The sequence below is a fragment of the Grammomys surdaster genome, unplaced genomic scaffold, assembly GCF_004785775.1.
Source record: "Grammomys surdaster isolate TR1022 unplaced genomic scaffold, NIH_TR_1.0 1129, whole genome shotgun sequence".
Classification (NCBI taxonomy): domain Eukaryota; kingdom Metazoa; phylum Chordata; class Mammalia; order Rodentia; family Muridae; genus Grammomys; species Grammomys surdaster.
Window position 1 is genome coordinate 499721 of NW_021605548.1, and position 18121 is coordinate 517841.

At 48.4% G+C, this 18121-nt stretch overlaps 1 protein-coding gene across 2 annotated transcripts; it reads right to left on the reverse strand.

Moving 5' to 3' along the window:
• Window positions 1-7233: 7233 nt before the first annotated feature.
• LOC114634841 (gasdermin-D-like) lies at window positions 7234-11919 on the reverse strand. 2 transcript variants are annotated; one of them, XM_028783439.1, is made up of 11 exons: window positions 11701-11919; window positions 10583-10806; window positions 10167-10362; window positions 9474-9642; window positions 9112-9214; window positions 8843-8893; window positions 8465-8554; window positions 8283-8338; window positions 7948-8092; window positions 7775-7848; window positions 7234-7645 (listed from the first exon to the last, which is right to left on the reverse strand). In XM_028783439.1, exons 2-11 carry the CDS (start codon window positions 10800-10802, stop codon window positions 7403-7405), a joined length of 1347 nt encoding a protein of 448 aa, XP_028639272.1. In that variant the 5' UTR covers window positions 10803-10806; window positions 11701-11919; the 3' UTR covers window positions 7234-7402. The 2 variants fall into 2 exon arrangements, with proteins under 2 accessions (XP_028639272.1, XP_028639270.1); XM_028783437.1 differs by having other exon boundaries at window positions 8166-8338.
• Between the last annotated feature and the right edge of the window lie 6202 nt (window positions 11920-18121).

Here is an 18121-nt window from a genome sequence, read left to right on the forward strand (position 1 = left end):
ACTTCACTCAGAGCTAAGACCTTCACCATTTGGGGGAGTTTTTCCCAAGGCCTGGGATTTCCTGATCCCGGCTTCCATTTGTTCGGGCACTTTCGGGCTCAGCAGCTGGCTCCTTTACTTGCAATGTGCACACTGGTCCTTGTCAAGGAGTGTCTGTCTCCCTTCCACTGGAGTCTCCCTTCTCTGCTTTCCCTTAACTACTATAGCCAAGATTCTCTGTAAATTCCTTTCCTGACACCTTTCTTTTTTCTCATCTCTCTTCATCTTCTTCCTTTCTTTTTCTTTGCACTTTTTCTTTCTCCCTGTTACGATAGACTCCCTCAGCAACCTACACTAAATCTTTTAATGACTTATCCTGCCATCCCTTTAGCCTCTGAAGCTTTTTCCTGATATCTACTAGCCTGATCTGTAAAGGACACACTGTGTACTGACAGAATGCCTCTATGAGACATTCTAGAAAGGCTGTGGGCAACTCATCTGATCCCTGCTTAACCTCACATGCCTTGGTCAAAATTGGTGGGGCCTCATGTGTCCACCTTGAGACTTGCCAATGAAATCTGCAGGTAGGCTTTTAGGTGCCCCTTACCTTCTGCCACATTAATGTCCCAGTCAGATCTGGTCAGAAGAAACCCTCTGTTGACGACAGCCTGATCAATTGATGGTGCCTCCATGTCTGAGGGAACATTCTTTCTTTCTTGTATCCTCCCTTGCTCCTGATGGCCAGAACCTACAAGGGTCTTGGAATAGAAAGGCTTTTATGAGTGTGTGGGGGGGTCCTCTACTAGATTCATCCAGGTAACTATATAGGGCACTTGGTCTGGGTGCCTGAGGGATCCTGGTCTAAAGACTCTTTCCTCTACTGCTTTCATCACCTGTATGAATGTTTCTATTGGTGAACCCTACTTGGAGGTGGGCCATTTGGAGAAGGAGAGAGTAAATAACTTGTCCTTCTTTACTACAAATGAGTATTTGCACCCAAAAAGAGGCCTATTGTTTTGGCTGTCTAACTCAGGGCAGCCTGTAATTTTTAACAACAGGTGACCTACCTGCAAGCAGTTTGTCTCAGAGGTACCCCACTAGAGTCATGTGACTTGTCTCAGTGCTACTAACTCACCTTTTTAAAAATAAAAAATGTATAACTGTAACTGTCAAGTGAACAATCTTATATTTCTTGTGAATTTTTGCCCAAAACTGGTATGCCACCTAAAAAGGGTGGTAAGTTGAAAAGCTGTGGTAGTACATGGACCACCATGTTCTCCCAACAGAAGTGGCCAGCAGCCAAGGTCCCTGCAAGCAGCAGGTAGGAAGCCCCTTGCAGGCACATTTGGGGCTTCTGGTACCCCTGGGGAAATTGGAGCTGCAGAGTCTGGTGACGCTGTTGCTGTCTCTACATGACTCGAGTCAGGATGCTGCTGAGGTCAGTGTTCTGTCCCATAACTGTCTCATCCAGTTATTCCCTTCCTACCTTGTGGCCTCTCTGAAGGTTTCATGCTAGGGACAAGAACCTCAAGGACCTTTAGGTCCAGGGCTTCCCTTGGGCTGCTATACTGAGCACCTTACCCTGGGCTTTGCCAACCTTTTCTGCCCACCTTCCCTGTCTTTCCACCAATGGCCATCTCCTGGACCCCTAAACCTCTTAGCTTCCTCCATTGCAGAGCTCAGAGTAGACACTAGCCCGCTGTGATCAGGCCCTTCGATGGGTCCTGCTGGAGGAGATGGTTACTGTGGCTCACTACGACAGCCCTAAGGCTCAGCCTTGTCTGCCACCACTTGGTTAGTAGAGAAAGCACCAGGGTCTAATCAGCTGCTGACTTGTCATAGGAGTCTATAGTCCACTCTCCTTCAAAACAGAGCCTCCACCTGAGCTAAACATGACCACCGTATTCCTATGAGGCCAGTTCATGTTACCTGTTCCAGCCCCTTGTCCATGAAGGACTGAAGCTTTCGTTCTGCCATGAGCATTTGTGTTTCTTGGTTCAGCGGTATCCAAGTCATGTTCAACATTTCCTGAGTCAGACCCAGGGCTACCTGTGGAGCCCACAGGACACCTTGCACAGGGCAGCCACTGTGCTAATAGGTGAGGCCAACTTACCCACTTAGGGCTCTGAGAGCTGGGCCAGCGTTTTCTAGGGCTGGGCACACCTCACTGTTTTGCATTGGTGTAGGTTTCCTGGTCTATCATACTAGGCCCAAAGGAGTCAGACAGGACCTGTTGGACTCTCTGTTACGGAGTGTGAACCAGATCTAACATGGGGTAGAGTGCCGGAGAGGTGGAGGGTTATGGAGAAGAGTGAACAGGACAGAGTTAGGGTGGGTCCCAGGTTCCTCTCCCACACCTCCTGAGTTGCCCCTTTATATAGACCTAGGACAGCTGCAGGGAGACCCAGAGTCCTTAGTTTCCTCAACAGCGTATATGCCTGCCCAGCAGGTGGCGCTGCTTGCCCGGGCACAGGTCCAAACACCCAGCCCCACTCTCTTCTGCTGCATCTGACACCTTTCATACCCCACAAGGCCCCATCCACTCTATGAGGATAGTCCATTCCTACGCCGGAGCCGTGCAGGCAGATGGAGCTGCCTTGAACCTCGCTGAGCCAGTCCCGGTATCCAGATTTGTGGGCACTGTCCATGCTGTCGCCAGTCCCCATGATAGCAGCTCTGCAGAAGAGGCCTTACTGATGATGAAGGGTCATTGTGGGCCTGGTGCTGGCCACTGGTGGCCCTCACCCAGTAACTATTTTCTATGGGCTCGTGATGTGAAAACCGTGTTGCAATGACACATTCTACCTCAAGTGTCTTTTGTAGTCTTGGTCCATCTAATTATTCTTTGCCAGGGCAGCCTGTCCACTCCCTAGAGTGTGCCCTTCTTAGGACTCAGTCTGCCTAGCCAGAGTCCTATGTGTCATGGCCTTCCTGGTTACATCAGTAATCCAGCACTCCTGCTTCTTCCTACCTCTATTCCCTACAGCTGTTCTGGCTTCTGTGCCCTTTGTTGAAGAGGCATTGACCTGTTCTCCTGTCCATCCCTGTTGTCCCACTCCTTTGGATAATCAATCCATTTCCTATCCCCACTCATGTCAGAACCCACCCACAGAATGGTGTTTTCTAGAAGCTGTCTCTAACATCCCTTCATGCTGGAGAGCCCAAGCCAGGATTGCACCCCTGGCTTGAGGTACTGTAGCAATCACTCCACACCCACCAGACTGTGAATGAGTATGTCATTACCCAAGGCCTTGTACAGGGCTTAACTGAGATGGCATAGCTGGATAGTCAGGAAGTGTCAGCCACAGGTGTGACCCCAGCCCTCCAGGCACTGGCACAGGCAGCTTCCTCCACATCGAATGGCTACCCTGGAATATCCTAAGGCACAGGGAGGCCCCCTCACATACACAGGGTATGCACAATGTGCTGATGAGTGGAGGTGCTGTCTCCCCACACTGGGGTCTCTTTGGGACAAGCATGGGATCCTATTTACATTTGCTTTCCAGAACCTCCATGGAAGGCGTTCAAAATAAACTTGACTTCATGGCAGAGCTTGCACATCTGTCTGAGAAACTGGTTGTGATGAGCTAGGCTTGGCACAAGATCTAGCTTGGCTTGAGGTGAGCAAAGCACTATGCACAAGACCAAAGTGAGGTTAGGAAGATGGCTCAGTGATTAAGAACACCTGTTTGTCTTGCAGAGGATGGGGTTTCTACTCCCGTAGTCCACTTGGTGGCTAACAACTCTCTGCAACTCTAGTTCTAAGGAAACTGAGGCCCTCTTTTGCCTTCCACAGGTAGTACATGAAGGTGTGCTTGGTGCATAGCCATTCAGACAAGATTCCCATATGCATAAAATAACAACACTCCCTCCCCCCTTTTAAGTGGTAATGTCAGTCTGAAGGCAGGACTCAAGTTCCAGTAGCTTAGGACAAAAGCTAATCAGGGCTTACATGGACTCACCCTATGGCAGAGAAACTGCCAAATGGTTTGAGTCATAACCCTCAGAGGACCACAGGTGGTGGCACAGCTGAGACAGGAATATTGTAAGTTCAAGCCAGCCTGGGCAGTTTAGTGACACCTTGCATAGTTACTATTTTCCATGTTCCATCATGGCTGCTCTAGATCCAACTGAGCATCCCTCTGCCACGTTCTGTTGGTCCCTTTACATGGTGGCTCTGCTGCTCTGTCCTGTACTCTTCTCTGGCATAGCTTCTCTCCTCCTCCCTGTCTTCTCCTTGAGGTCCCAATCCACCAGAAGAGGGCATCGGATCCCATTACAAATGGTTGTGAGCCACCATGTGGGTGCAGGGAATTGAACTCAGGACCTCTAAATGAGGAGCTTGTGCTCTTAACCTCTGAGCCATTTCTCCAGCCTGAACTTTGAACTTTTAAACATTGTTCAAACTGTAATAGATTATGGGGACTTTTGACATTGGACAGGGTACAGCCTGGAAGAATAAAACAAAAGTAGATAAAATAGATTGACTAAAATAAACTTTTTCTACTTTGTAACAGAGATCACAAACTTACACAGCAAAAAGAATGATTTATTAGTGTTTGATATTCATAAAAAAGACTGCTTGACATATTTTCTGTTTGTCTGGAGTGCTTTAAAACTGCAAAGGCTGCCAGCCCAAAGCAGGCAGGCTATCAGATAATACATGTGTTTCCTTTGGCTGAGACATTCTTTAGATATTTTTGAGTTGAAGTTATAAGGCTAATAATAAAAATAAAAGCTATTCTCTTTGTACTCCCTCATTGTGACTGAATTTGTAACCCCACACATGTCCAGAGACAAAAATGAATTAATCTGTATTTCCAGGATCATCTGTCATTATTCTATGAAATCTATATAATTCAAGAAGCAACCTGATTGCTAGTCAGCGCTGCAAGATTCCCCTGACCTCTACACCTGACTCAGACCTCCCGTGATGACTTAGGCGATAAAAAAATGATATAAGGTGAACAGGAGAAATGCTTCTGATTCTGACCTCTCACTATGTTACTGCTGTATTAAGCTTCAAAAGTTCAAAAGTTTACTATTAACCACTAGAGTTCTGAACCACTGTTAGTCTAACTTTGATAAAGCCTTCCACTGTTGATCCACTATTATTGTAGTCACAAGCTCAAGATTTTAAATTTCCTCCAGTTGTATTGTAAATGTAAATTTAAAACTGTTCCTCATCAAGAAAGCACATCTGATCTATGTGCATCCAGGCTTCTGGATAGAGGAAAGAAGTCCCTCTTTCACAATCTCTAAGCATACTGCAAATCAGGATCAAGGGAGCTCTTGCCCCTTCTGTCTCACAGAAGGTTTGTCTTCCCTGAGCTCACCTTAAAGAGTCTTCTTGCTTTTCACCCCAAATCATTTTCCAAGCTTCTACTATGACACAAAGGTATGTGTCTACTGTCTTTCCTACAATGTGAGTTTCAGTGTAGATTACAGACAATGATGTCTTAGTTAGGGTTTTTATTCCTGTACAAACCATCATGACCAAGAAGCAAGTAGGGGAGGAAGGGGTTTATTCAGCTCACACTTCCACATTGCTGTTGGTCACCAAAGGAAATCAGAATAGGAACTCACACAGGACAGGAACTTGGAGGTAGGAGCTGGTGCAGAGGCCATGGAGGGGTGCTACTTACTGGTTTGCTCAGCTTGCTTTCTTACCAGCCCAGGAATGACACCACCCACAATAGAATAGGCCCTCCTTCCTTGATTACTAATTGAGAAAATGCCTCACAGCTGGATGTCATGGAGGCATTTCCTCAAGGGAGACTCCTTTCTCTGTGATAACTCCAGCTTTTGTCAGGTTGACACATAAAACAAGCCAGTATAAATGATAATGCTAACCTTTCTAAATCTTACCTCTTTGTGTAAACTCACAAGCTTCAGTGGCCCTACAAAATTAGAGGATCATAACATCCTCAAGACTGATAAAGGGGAAACCTCCATGTTCCCCGGGGAAACAACAAGCCTGATGGAGACCCAGACTGAGTCACTCCACAAACTATCTAAAGAACCCACCCATGGGCTGGAGAGATGGCTCAGCAGTTAAGAGCACTGTCTGCTCTTCCAGATGTCCTGACTTCAATTCCAAGCAACCACATAGTGGCTGAAAACCATCTGTGATGAGACCTGATGCCCTCTTCTGGTGTGTCTGGAGACAATGACAGTGTACTCACACACATATAATAAATAAATCTTTAAAAATAACATAATAAAATAAAAATAAAAAAGGAACTCTGATCATTCAGCCAGGACATATCTGAGTTCCACACTTTCTGGCAGCCTTTGCTCTTCACACAAGGCTAGCCCATTCATAGGACAGAGGATACTAATCTATTTTCCTTCTAGATCCATGCCTTCCCCTCTGCTTCTACAAATGGGATTTTGAAGTCTGCGGGATGACAGACAACCAATTGCTTCTGCACCCATAGTTCCCGAGCTGGAACCCAGCAAATCCTCACCCTCCCACCTCATGCCATTCCTCTTCAGCAGGAAGTAGCCACATCTGAACAGGAACCCCTGGACCCAAAGAGGTTGGCATGTTAGGATGGAACCCCTGCTCATCTCAGGAACAAGCCTGGAAATCCCAACTCCTTCTCTTTCCCATAACTCCACCTGCTCGGAGAAAACTCTGGGATAACTTGTCATCACTTCTCATCTCGGAGTTTCCGGCCAGGGCTCAGTTTTTGACAATGGATGGACACAGTCCCAGCTCCTAGATCACGTGTCATCACTCCACTTCCTAGAACCATGAAACCTTCTTGCTTTAGTCTGGATGTGCAACTTCCCTGACCTCCACGTGTGACATCCGTGAACCCACCTGAGAGCTGCCTCCTAAGAAACCTGCCATATCTACTTTTAATCTGGTCTACTCTGGCCTGTGTTTACATCACTGAGAAAGAAAGCACCTATCAGGAAGAAGCTGTTGCTACTTCCACCTCTCAGAAAGCTAAGGCTGAGCTGCACTATAGAGGTGGTGTGGTCCCCACCGAGTACCAAACACTTCCCCTAGCTGTGCAAGCTCCCAGGGGTGATCAGAACCCTTGGCCACATCAGTTAGAAACATCTTCTTACTAGACACAGAGCCCAGGAACTCCCCTGTGCCATGAGACTTGTTGATTCCCAGAATCTGCCTGTCTGTAGGTCACAGGAGTGATAGCCATCCTATCCATCTTGATTTTGTGTGGGCAACACCCCCCGCTTCCCATCCTAATGATGATCCAGTATTTCTCAAAAACGCAGCACTATGCTTTTGTTTGTACATTTATTGAATTTTTCCAACTCCTGGGTGTCATTGCATTCTAACCCTGTTACTGAGTTGGGTACTTGGCTTTCCTAGAGGCTGGGCTTGGCAAGATTCTGTCCTGGCTGGAGGGTAGGACATGGAGATGTTGCTGGAAGGGAGACCTGCAGGCTAATGAGGTTTCTGGCCTAGACTAGACAATAGGGCCAGGGAGGCATAGAGAGCACATGTGGGGCCCTGAGAGGTTGGTTCCCAGTGCACCTGGGGGGGTTCCACTTGCACCCTTAGGCCACATTCTTCTAACAAGACCCAGGTGGGAGCTTCCTCATCCCAGCTGTCACATAGAAGCCCAGAGGGTAGGGACACAGAACTCTGCTCCTGCCATGGAGTACTCTGTTCCAAGATGTGCTCCACCTACCAACAGAGACGGGTAAGAGGTTATAAATGCTGAGTGTAGTTTGAGCCTGAGGGAATCAGCACCTTCCCATGTCAACCTCGATGTCCCAAGGGCCCCATTTGACCCCCAAGGACAGGTTCTCTCACCAACTCCAGCTGCTTTGACAGTACTGTTGTCTCCAGAGCCTTAGCCAGCAGCTGCCTCTGAGTTTCACTCAGCACTGGGGAGAGATCTGCACTGAGAGAGAGTTCCAGTATGCCCAGTATAGAACCTAGTCTTCCCTTCCAGTCCCCTACTAATGCTTCCATTGGATGCTCACCATTCAGTGCTCCCAACAGGTAGAAGATAGGGGCCGTGAGTTCCAGCACCAGCTCTCCAGAATCTAGCACCAGACACTCAAGGATGCAGCCTGCTGGGCCATCTAGAGGTTCCACCTGCTCACCACTGCACAGGCCCTGCCCTAGCTGAGGGAGGCAGGAATAAGTGAGGCTGAGCAGGTTTGTCCAAACCCTGTCCACCACCAGCACTCTCACTCACTGAGGCCTCTAAGGCTTCCAGGCTGGGCTGGTCCTGTAAAATCCTCCCAATGTCCACTAGCAGCTGTTGTCTCAACTCCATTTCTAAGTTCCCCAGCTGTAAAGAGCCAGTCTTCACCTCTGCATACAGGCCTTGGAAGTCTTCCCTGAATTCTTCTTCCTCAGGGATTCCATCTGGAGGGACAGAGGGCAGTACCACACGAAGCCCATGAGGTCTTGGGGAACATTAGTTAGGAGGGGTAGGTCCAGGGAGTAAATAAAGAAGCATTGGAGTTCCAGGGTGGTCAAGGCATTACTGACCTGACATGAATTTGAGCTTCTCACCAATGGAGTGCAGTGCAGCGAGCAGATTAAAGCTATGGTGCTCCTGGTCCACTCCTCTTCTGTGGTCTAGGCAATAAATCCAGATGGTGGAAGGGGAAGAGCTGTTCTGATTAGTGACCCAGGGACCATTGTATCAAGTCAAAGAGGGATGAGATCTTTACCTGGACCCTCCCAGACCCATCCCTCCTTCTACAGGCAGCCCAGGGCAGATGGAAAGCTAAGCAGGCCCAGCAACATCACTTGAGTTAAGCCTCACCCATTGTGTACACATGTGGTGTGTGCCCACCTCATGCCCTGAGCACAGAACACCTCAAAGTTAAGAAGTAAAAAGGGCCACAGGGTCTGGGACCTTACCTGAGGAGGGCTCAAAGGTCCTCTCTTTCTCATCCAAGATGTGATGGATACCTGGCAGCAATCAGAAGCAAGCAGGTCATCAATCCATTATCCCCAGGGCTCCTGGGACCTCATGAGACCCTTCCCCTATGACCCACATCTCAGTCCTGGCACACTTTAACATCCTGTCTGGGAGATCATGCAACCAGATACCCACAGCATCCGCTGTCTAGCTGAAGCGCTTCTCTGCCACAGAGTCTGGACTCTAGAGACAGTCCCTTGCCACTCACCCCATGTAGAGCCAATGAGCAGTTTGGCCACTCGAAATGCAAGGACGCTGCCTGCAGGAATGGTCACCATCTTCTTCCGGCTTCTGTGGCCCTTGCCTTCACCCTGAAGGATGGATATGGGCTCAGTGGTGTAGAGTGAATAGCTATGAGTGGAGTGTTGGTGACAGGCTTGTCATTGGTAATGGACTCTCCAGCTTTTAGCAGTTCCAGTTAACTGGGCAAGTGGGGCTATTGGTTACTACTGGAGGGGTCTTAGAAGAGTCTTCCATCACTGCCTGGGATGTTGCCCCGGCTTCTAAGATTCCTGCCATTGCTCTGTGCCCAAGTAGGACTAGGCTAGTGTTAGGAGTAGCATAACATACCTTGAAGCATGAGGCTCCAGGCAGTGTAAACTGGCCCGAGCCCTCCTGGCTGTGGGACTGGGTGATCTGCACCTCCTCCTTTGTCTGCAGCACCTCAGTGATGACAAACACATCATCCCCACGCCTCCGAAGCTGTTGCAGGATTGTATTCTCAGGCTGCTGCAGGTGCCTACAGAAAGATTGCCAGGGCTTGCCCATCATGGACTAGCCTCCCTCCCCAGCATTCTCCTGACAGGTGAGATGGAAACGCTAGGGAATCCAGGAGTCTTTGGAGGCCATGCTTGAGAACCCTTCCAGGGCAGTCCCAACAGTGTCTAGTTGCTTGTGAGGGTAATGACAAGTTCAAACACAGAGAAGTGGATGCCTGTGCCTGTGGAGGGACGCCATTATGTATGATCCATCAATGTTCCAGCTCCACATAATACACTTTTGATATCAACCAGGAGCTCAGCCTGATTCCAAGGGACTCCGGCCCTTCATTAAGATCCTGATCTTCAGGATAGAGTCCTGGCAACCAAGGTTTAACATCCCTCCCCACCTGACTTTGTTTATACTGCTCCCTTCCTCTTGGGCTTCCCTGTTGAGTGCTGAGAGATACTGCCTCAGAATCCTTCTGATGCCCAGAACCCAGCAACTTTCCCAAGAAGCATGGATGCTCAAGGTTAGAGAGCCGTCATCCCTTCAGGGACTCACCTTTCACGCTCCATGATATCCCAGGTCTTTGGATTCACATGCAGTATACACATACTCATGGAGGCACTGGCACTGTCAGACACTGCAGCCTCACCAGAAATTTTCCCTTCTCCAATGGGTAAAAAAGCTGCCACACTGCCCTGAATGTTCCCATCGATGACGTCAGAGACTTGGAAGTGGCCAATACACTCCGGTTCTAAAACGAGACCAGCTCTACTGTCCTATTCCAGTAGCCACTGCCTTCTCTTTCCTCTGTAGCAATGGGGCCTTTAAAGAACTCCCCACTCTGGAAATAGGGCCAGAGGAGTAGAGCTAAACATGCCCAGTAAGATGGCAGGCTGGGCTTCACCTACTCCCTTCTTCTATTCAATATGGGGGCTCAGGATTGGGAAGAGGGGAGCGGGTAAAGAAGATACCTGGTTCTGGAGCACTTGGTTCCAGAATATCCTTGATTGACAGGTTGACACAAATATAACGGGGTTTCCAGAACCATGAGCTTGAGAGTCTCCTGCTCAGGAGGCTGTAGGGCTTGAACCTGGTCGAATTCCGAAGGCAGTCCACTGGGATGAGATCTCCTCTGCTGCCACCCACCTCCTGGATCACACTTTTGACCACTTTCTCAAAGGCTGATGGCATGATCCTGGGTCCGGATGGCAGATGTCCATACTTAGTTGCCCCCAGCACTCAGGACCCCATCCCTTCAGAGTAGCCTTGCCTTGTTAGTCCTGGCACATCCTGCCCGACCAACACAACACAGAGCACTCTGTTCACTCTGTGGCTCACTTATCTGTCTCTCCCTGGGGTCTCTGACACTTGACTGAAGATGAAGAGGAGGCAGCCTGTGGTAGCAGGTCCTGCACTATCCACACCATTAATTACTGTGTGTCACCCCTGGTCACCTGCTGAAGTCTAAGATACCCTGTTGTGCTACCTGGCTGAGGGCCAAGGCTGGGGAAAGAACTCGAGCCCTCACTTCTAAGGGATTTGGCACAAGAGCCCACAGCAAAGTCAGTGTTCAGTGGTTCCAGGGTTTGGTGGTTTCCTCCAGGCTGTCATGTACAGCTCTGTGAGTTATGTGACCTCCTTAAACCTTCATGAGTCATAGACCAATACAGGCCTGAGGCAGACAACCTGTGCAGTGTGGAGCAACAGTTACACCCCTACGTAACAGAGCCTCAGGGCTAATGGTGGAAAGTGAGGGAAGAAGGCCCTTGGGGATCAGGGAGGGATTTGTGAGCCAGAATCAGCATTCAGCCCAGAATCCTAGAGAGTGGCTGGTCCCCCTCCCCGTTGCCCACCCTCCCCCTGCCAGCATCAAGCCCAAACCAGGCTGGTCCCACTGTATCCTTAGTTGGTGGCCTCCATAGAGGCTAGGCCCTAGCTGCTAGGGTCTCTTCAATCTGTCTGGTATAGTGGGGCTTCTGGAAGGCTGAATCCCCAACTTAACAAGCAGGCATCAAGGCCATAGAGTAGAGACCACACCAGAGTAGGGGCAGCTGGGCTCTGGGAGGGGCTGAGTAGCAGGGTTGCTCACCTCGATTTTCACTTCTACCGAGGTGTTTGGGCTCACTAAGCGAAGCAAGGATGTTCTGGGGTGCCGGGGAGGGGTCTCTTGTCTCTTCAACCCGTGAGCAACCGGAGCCACCAGCACGAGTGGTTCTCTAGGCGTCAGGACACAAAAGTGAAACCATGAAGCTGCAGCCCAAAGTAGTCGCTGGGCGCTGGGCGCATTCAAGTAGCCCTCCCACCCGGAACAGCGGAACAGCGGGGCGCAGCCTGCCCTAGCCTGCTCCTCCTCCTGGGAGACCGCCTGGGCTTAGGGAAACCCCTGAGATCCTGGTGACAGGGAGCTTCCGGTTTTGTTCTTTTGGGTTTTTGGGTTTTTTTTTTTTTTTTTTTTTTTGGTCTGGCTTCCTATAACTTCAAAGTGCTAATTCTTTCTTAAACATCTGGGCCATAGTAAAAGATCAGAATGTACTTCTCTAGAGAGTTACAACTGTGCCAGTTGCCAGCAAGCATCTTGTTAGTTATCAGGAAAATGGAAATCAAAACTAGATAGCATCAAAGGCTGCTTCGCTGGCTGGCTGTCATCTTAAGTAATTAGTAGTAAGGCTGTAGAAAAACAAACCCCGAGGTCCAAGCAGACAGGAAACTGAAAACAGTAGAGCTGTTCTAGAATGCAAAGGCAATTTTCAAACGGGTGAATGTAGAGTTACCAGGTGACCTAGCAGTTGGACTTTTAGCTGCATATCCAAAGCAAGAGGTCATCCTGGGGTTGTGGCTATCAATGGTAAATGTTGCTGAAAAAGCAAACAGGATATCAAACAGATCAAATGTGTACACCAATGTTTATGGTAGTATTTAAAGTTTTTCTTGAGATTTAAAAAATGTTTATTTTATGTGTGTGAGTCCTTTGTTTGCATGCATGTAAGTGCACCATATGTGGGTGCCAGAAACTGAGTACCGGTCCTCTGTAAGAGCAGCAAGTGCTCTTAACCCCTGAACCATCTCTCCAGGTCTCTGTGGTAACATTTAAAGTATCAAGCAGATAACCCTTAAGTGACCTGAATGTCCATCAACTCATACATAGATTTTAAAAAATAGTAAATCTGTACAGTATTTTGCTGAGTTCTGGGCCCTGCCCACACCAGGCAAGACAGTGTCCTATAACTAAGCTCTGTCACCAACCCACAGTAGGGTGCTTGCATGGCAACTGGGAGGCATGAATACACTTCTAAGATACAGTGCAGAATGTGGATGAACCCTGAAAACATGGCCACAAGCAGAAGACCCAGACCAAAACTAAACCAAACCAACACAAACCAACCAACCGACCACACACCCACCCCGTCACTGTGCAAGTTATCCTGTATGAAATCTCCAAAATAAACCAATCTGTTAGTGTTTGCCACTGATTAAGGGATGAAAAAAGAGGGAGAAACTCCTAGTGGTTTTGGAGTGTTTTTCCCCCCTAGGGTGTGTGCAATAGCCACACAGGTTTATCTATCTATGCATGTGTTTATTTAATTGAACTTGGAGACAGGGTCTCTTTATGTATCCCCTGCTGGCCTGGAACTCACAAGATAAACAAGACTGGCTTGGGACTCCCAGAGATTCACCTGCCTTTGCCTCCTGAACGCTGGGCTTAAAGGCATGAACCACCTTGTCTATACATGGTTGAATATACTAGACTCCCAGAAGTATGCACTTTCAAATGGCTGGAGTATATGTCATATGAATTGCTTCTCAATAGAGGCAATTATTTTAAAAGCTCTGGACTCCCGGGGAACTGTAGAGATGGCCCAGAAGTTAAGAGCATGCACACTCTTACAGAGAATTCAAGTTCTGTTCCTAGCACTCACATGGTAGCTAGTAACCAAGTTCCAGAGCATCCAGTGTGTTCTTCTGCCCTTCATGGGCACTACACACACAGATACACAAGAAGACAAAGAATAAAATAAAAATAAAGAAAAAATGCTTTAAATAAACCTGGAGTTTAGTAGAAGCCCACAATCTAGCTGCAGGCTCCTCAGGGCCATAGTGTTCTGGTATCAGGTGCTGTGGACCTACCCTCAGCACACAGTTCCTCACAACCAGCCCTCCCAGATCTCTCTTAGGCTTTGGAGTATTGCAGCTTGAGCCCCAGGTTTAAGGTAGGGCTCTTGAGAGTGTCCCTTCTCCCAGGCTTGGCCATGGTAGGAACAGGCTGCTTCCAGGTCCAGGTCTCTTCATTGACATCTCCCAGCTCTTCACGAATAGGATGTTTGCAGCCTGTCCAACCTTTGAAGACATATAGCTAGACAGATCTGTTCTCTACCAGGATCCCAGAAATCAAGAAGCTCATTCATATTCTGACTCTAGAGATGTGCAGGCCCTCTCTATTGGAGGGGCCCATAGCTGTGGTGCTAACCTGGTGTGGTCTCTCCATGATGAAGACAGGGCACTGGTCTGGATGGGAGCTTGCCTGGTGCAGCTCCTTGTTCACACTTTTGGGACTTTAAAACTAATCTGAAATGAAAAGTTCTGGGTTTGTTGGCTCCTGATTCAGACAAAAGGGAAACATTATATTGTATTGAGAAAACCCCAGAACCAGTTCATCAGGTAGAGGGTTTGTGGGTTTGTGTCGACCTTGAGCTCTGATTAAACTCATTTGCTGGTCAGGAGTCCATCTCCTTGCTGGTTTCAGGAGGAGGCTCCAAGGAGTGTAGGGTCCAGTATAAATGTGTGTGTCCTAGTTCTCTTCAGCTCCCAACTTGATCCAACCTAAAGTCACCTGGGATGGGGAACCTCAAGAATTGTGTAGATTGGCCTGTGGGCTTAGTCTGTGGGGCAATCATTGTCAGTGATGATTCATGTGGGAAGGGCCAGCCCTTTTTGGGTGATACCATCCTTAGGCATCCCTAAATATGCTTGGGCTGTATAAGAGACCTATGGGAGAATAGACCTGGGAGTGAGCCAGGAGACAAGCCAGCAAGCAGCTTTCCTCCATGATATCTACCATAGCTTGAGTTTCTTTGCTGACTTCCTTCAAAGAGGAACTGAGACATACAAGCCACATAAATCCTTTCCTTCTCACAGCAACAAGAAGCAAACTCAACCAGTATGTGCATGTTGTACACATCTGTCTCTATATCTGTGTGTACTATATGGACATGTGTCTGTTTACTTGTTCATGTGTTTGTACCTGTAAGTGTATGTGTTCATGTTTCTACAGGAGCATGTGAAAGCATGTGTATGTGGAAGTATAGATGCTTTTGTGCGTTTATGTGTGCACATTTGCACAATGCATGTGTTTGAGTGTATCAGTGGGGCTTGTGCCAGGCCAGGGCTGTCCACTGCAGGAAGTGACTCCATCTGACATACCAGGTCTTCAATCTCCCTCTGCTCCTTTTCTAAGCAGCACTGACCCTTATGAGTCCTGCTCAGTCTTGTTCCTTATGTCTTCCTCTCCAGTTGGGCGAGCTCTAGGTCAGGGACAAGGACAGTAGTCTTTGTTTATTTGTTTTAAGACAGGGTATTTTTAGGTTTCCATGGCTGTTCTGGAGGTCACTATGTAGATCAGGCTGGCCTCAAGTTCATAGAGATCCTGCTGTTTCTGTCTGAGATTAGGTCCATGAGCCACAGCACCCTGCTGGAAGAAGGATTTTGAGTGCAGGGGGATCTTGAGGGTTTTCAGCAGGATGTGATAAGCTCTGCTTTACTTCTGTTTTTATATTTTGGTTTTCAGGGATTTGCATTACATTTGATGTATTTGTGTATATGTGAGTGTGTGCACGTGCGCACACATGTGCCTGTGTGTGTAGACATGTACACATGAACTATAGTGGATTCGTTAAGGTTAGAGGAAGACCTTCCAGAGTTGACTATGAGGATCAAGCTCAGGTCCTCCAGCTTGGGAATTGGTCCCTTTGTTCACTGAACCTTCTGGACAGTCTTTGGTCTACCTTTTTAGAAGACCAGTGTGTCAGTCAGGACTTTCTGGGGCATGGAGGCCAGGTAAATGCCTGCTATCCACAGGAAGGGCAAAACAGGCTGTGGCACATTGTACCTGCCCTCTGCAGACAATGGTCTGAGGTAGCCGCTGGCCTGGATGCATGTGCTGCTGCAGTGCATTCCTTATTCACATTCTCAGTTCTTTCTTAATACCCTCAAATCAAAAGTGCTGGGCTTGTTGGCTCCAGACAGCTGGTCAGAGAGGACAGGGTGTGAAGAGGCACAGCAGGAAGGCATTTGTGTATGTGCAGGGCCAGTCCCCATTCCTCTCTGGCCCTCATTCACAGGCTGAGGGGCCCCTAGTTCCTCTTGCAGATCAAGGAGTCTAGGACAGATTGCTGCAACTCCCAGACACCCTGTGTGATGGGCTTCCTCCTTCTGATTAGGTTATGGGGTTTGGGAGTCCATGGGGGTGACCAAGAGCACTCTGGGCAAAATCTGCACAGACATTTGTGATCAAACTGTGACCAGGGACTGTGACCTTTCAATCAGAATTCTGGGGCGAGTGGAAGAAGGGTCATTTAGGCGAGGTGTGCCAGAACATGTATGGTCCCGCTAAAGAGGAAGCAAACTGCACAGCTACCGCTTGCCGGAATTGGCACTGAATCAAGAACAGTGGCACCACGCCAGTAAGAGCGATAAACCTCAGGGCCTAAGGACCCTGGCCGCAGGGACAGGTTGTGGAACACAAGGAGACCAGTGACAAAAGGGACTCAGGACTAGTTCTTAGGCCAGCCTTGGGGTGGTGGTGGGGAGCACCGTCAGCACTCTGTAACCCGAGGATCTAGGAATGTGAGGGAGGACATAGGGAAGAGCTTCTATCTACTTCCTAAGCTTGGTGATGTTGTCTGGAGGGCCCCCGAGGGAGGGAGGCATCAGCTTGGCTCCTCCTCCAGCCCTTCAGCTTCCAGCCTGTCTTGCAGGCAGCACTGGGTAGCTGAAGAAGACACTGGGCAGACAGAGGCAAGGGAAGCAATGGGACAGGCTTCTTGGATCCAAATGGGATGGGAGGGGTCAGGAGAGGCTGCAGAAAGACCCAGGGCACTGAGGGAATGAGTGCAGAGAAAGTGGCCCAGCAGCTGTCCCCTGGAGACAGGCAGTGGAGGTTAAAGGGGGCCCATGTTACCTCAGGTAGCCCAGGCCCACCTGTAAGTGCCCATTTCTGGCACGTCCTTCTCCTTCTATTTCTTCTTGAGGGAGTCAGATCCCAGAACCAGCCGGATAGGATGAAAGACATAGTGCCTGTTCCCCCACCCCGAACTCTCTCAGATCTTTCTGCCAGACACTGCTTTGAGACTAGGGCTTGTTTTTCATTCCTTGGTGATCCCTGAAGGCCCAGGACTTAGCAGATGGAAGACTAGACTGTGAGGCTGAGGTAGGATAGCAAAACGGCAACTTATGAGGGCACAGGAGGGGAAAGAACTCCCTCATTTATCCTGGGGTCGGATTGAAACCTCTCAGCAGTAGAGAAGCAAGATTAACATTTGCTGTAAAGGCTGCTAACATAGAGATAGTATTCTCATATATAGATATTTTCTATTTAAAGTAGTGTTGTCAGGTCTAAGGCTTGAATGTGTATCACTTTGGCTAGGGCCTCACTCTTTACTGTTAATTGTCCAGGGGTTCTTGCAGGTGACAGACAAGGAAACAAAAAGGTTGGAGAGATGAGAATGAGAACCCTGTACAGACTGACTTGTCATTCTGGGTCAGACTTCCGGGAGTCTAATGTCAGGTGGTACATTGTTAGCAGATTTAAAACACGTTACGATTTAGAGAAAGATTTGCAGGTAACAACTGGTCCAATTCCAGACACACAATAAAGCTTAAGGTGAGTGTCCACATATAAATTCCTTTACAAAATCCATGTGACCATGTGACCATGAGGTGAAATTCTATAGCTCAAGGCCTAGTATCTAGTGTGGGCTTTGACTGACATAGTATAGAGGTCAGCAGGCCATAGAGTACATGTGATGCCTGCTCTACAGATGAATAATGGTCCAGAGAGGAAGGAGTCTGGGATAATCATTCTGGGAAATTTGGGTGTGGTCTGCCTCTATAGACAGAGGTCCGTGAGGTCTGCTGATACAGATATGTCATTAGGTTGTTACAAAACCCATTCTCAGCCTTCAGGATGTGAAAACAGGTGTTTTGTATCCTCCATTGAGAAATGGCCCCTGTGTGTTTAATATTCCTGGTTTCCCCAGCTGTCTGTGGGCACAAGGACTTTGTGCCCCAAACAAATTATCCCCCAGGAACCACCTGGTAGCCTCATTTAGGTTTCTTAGCAGCATTTTGAAGAACATTTCAAATCCCACCAAAATCCAATATATGATTATTGTAAAACAGCCAGCTATGACTATCCCTCGAGGAGTCTGTGCCCATGCATGAGTATGTCTTACTTTGAGTGATTTCTCTTTGAGAACCTCAGGCCCTTGCTTTCCATCTAAGTACCTCTTATTCTC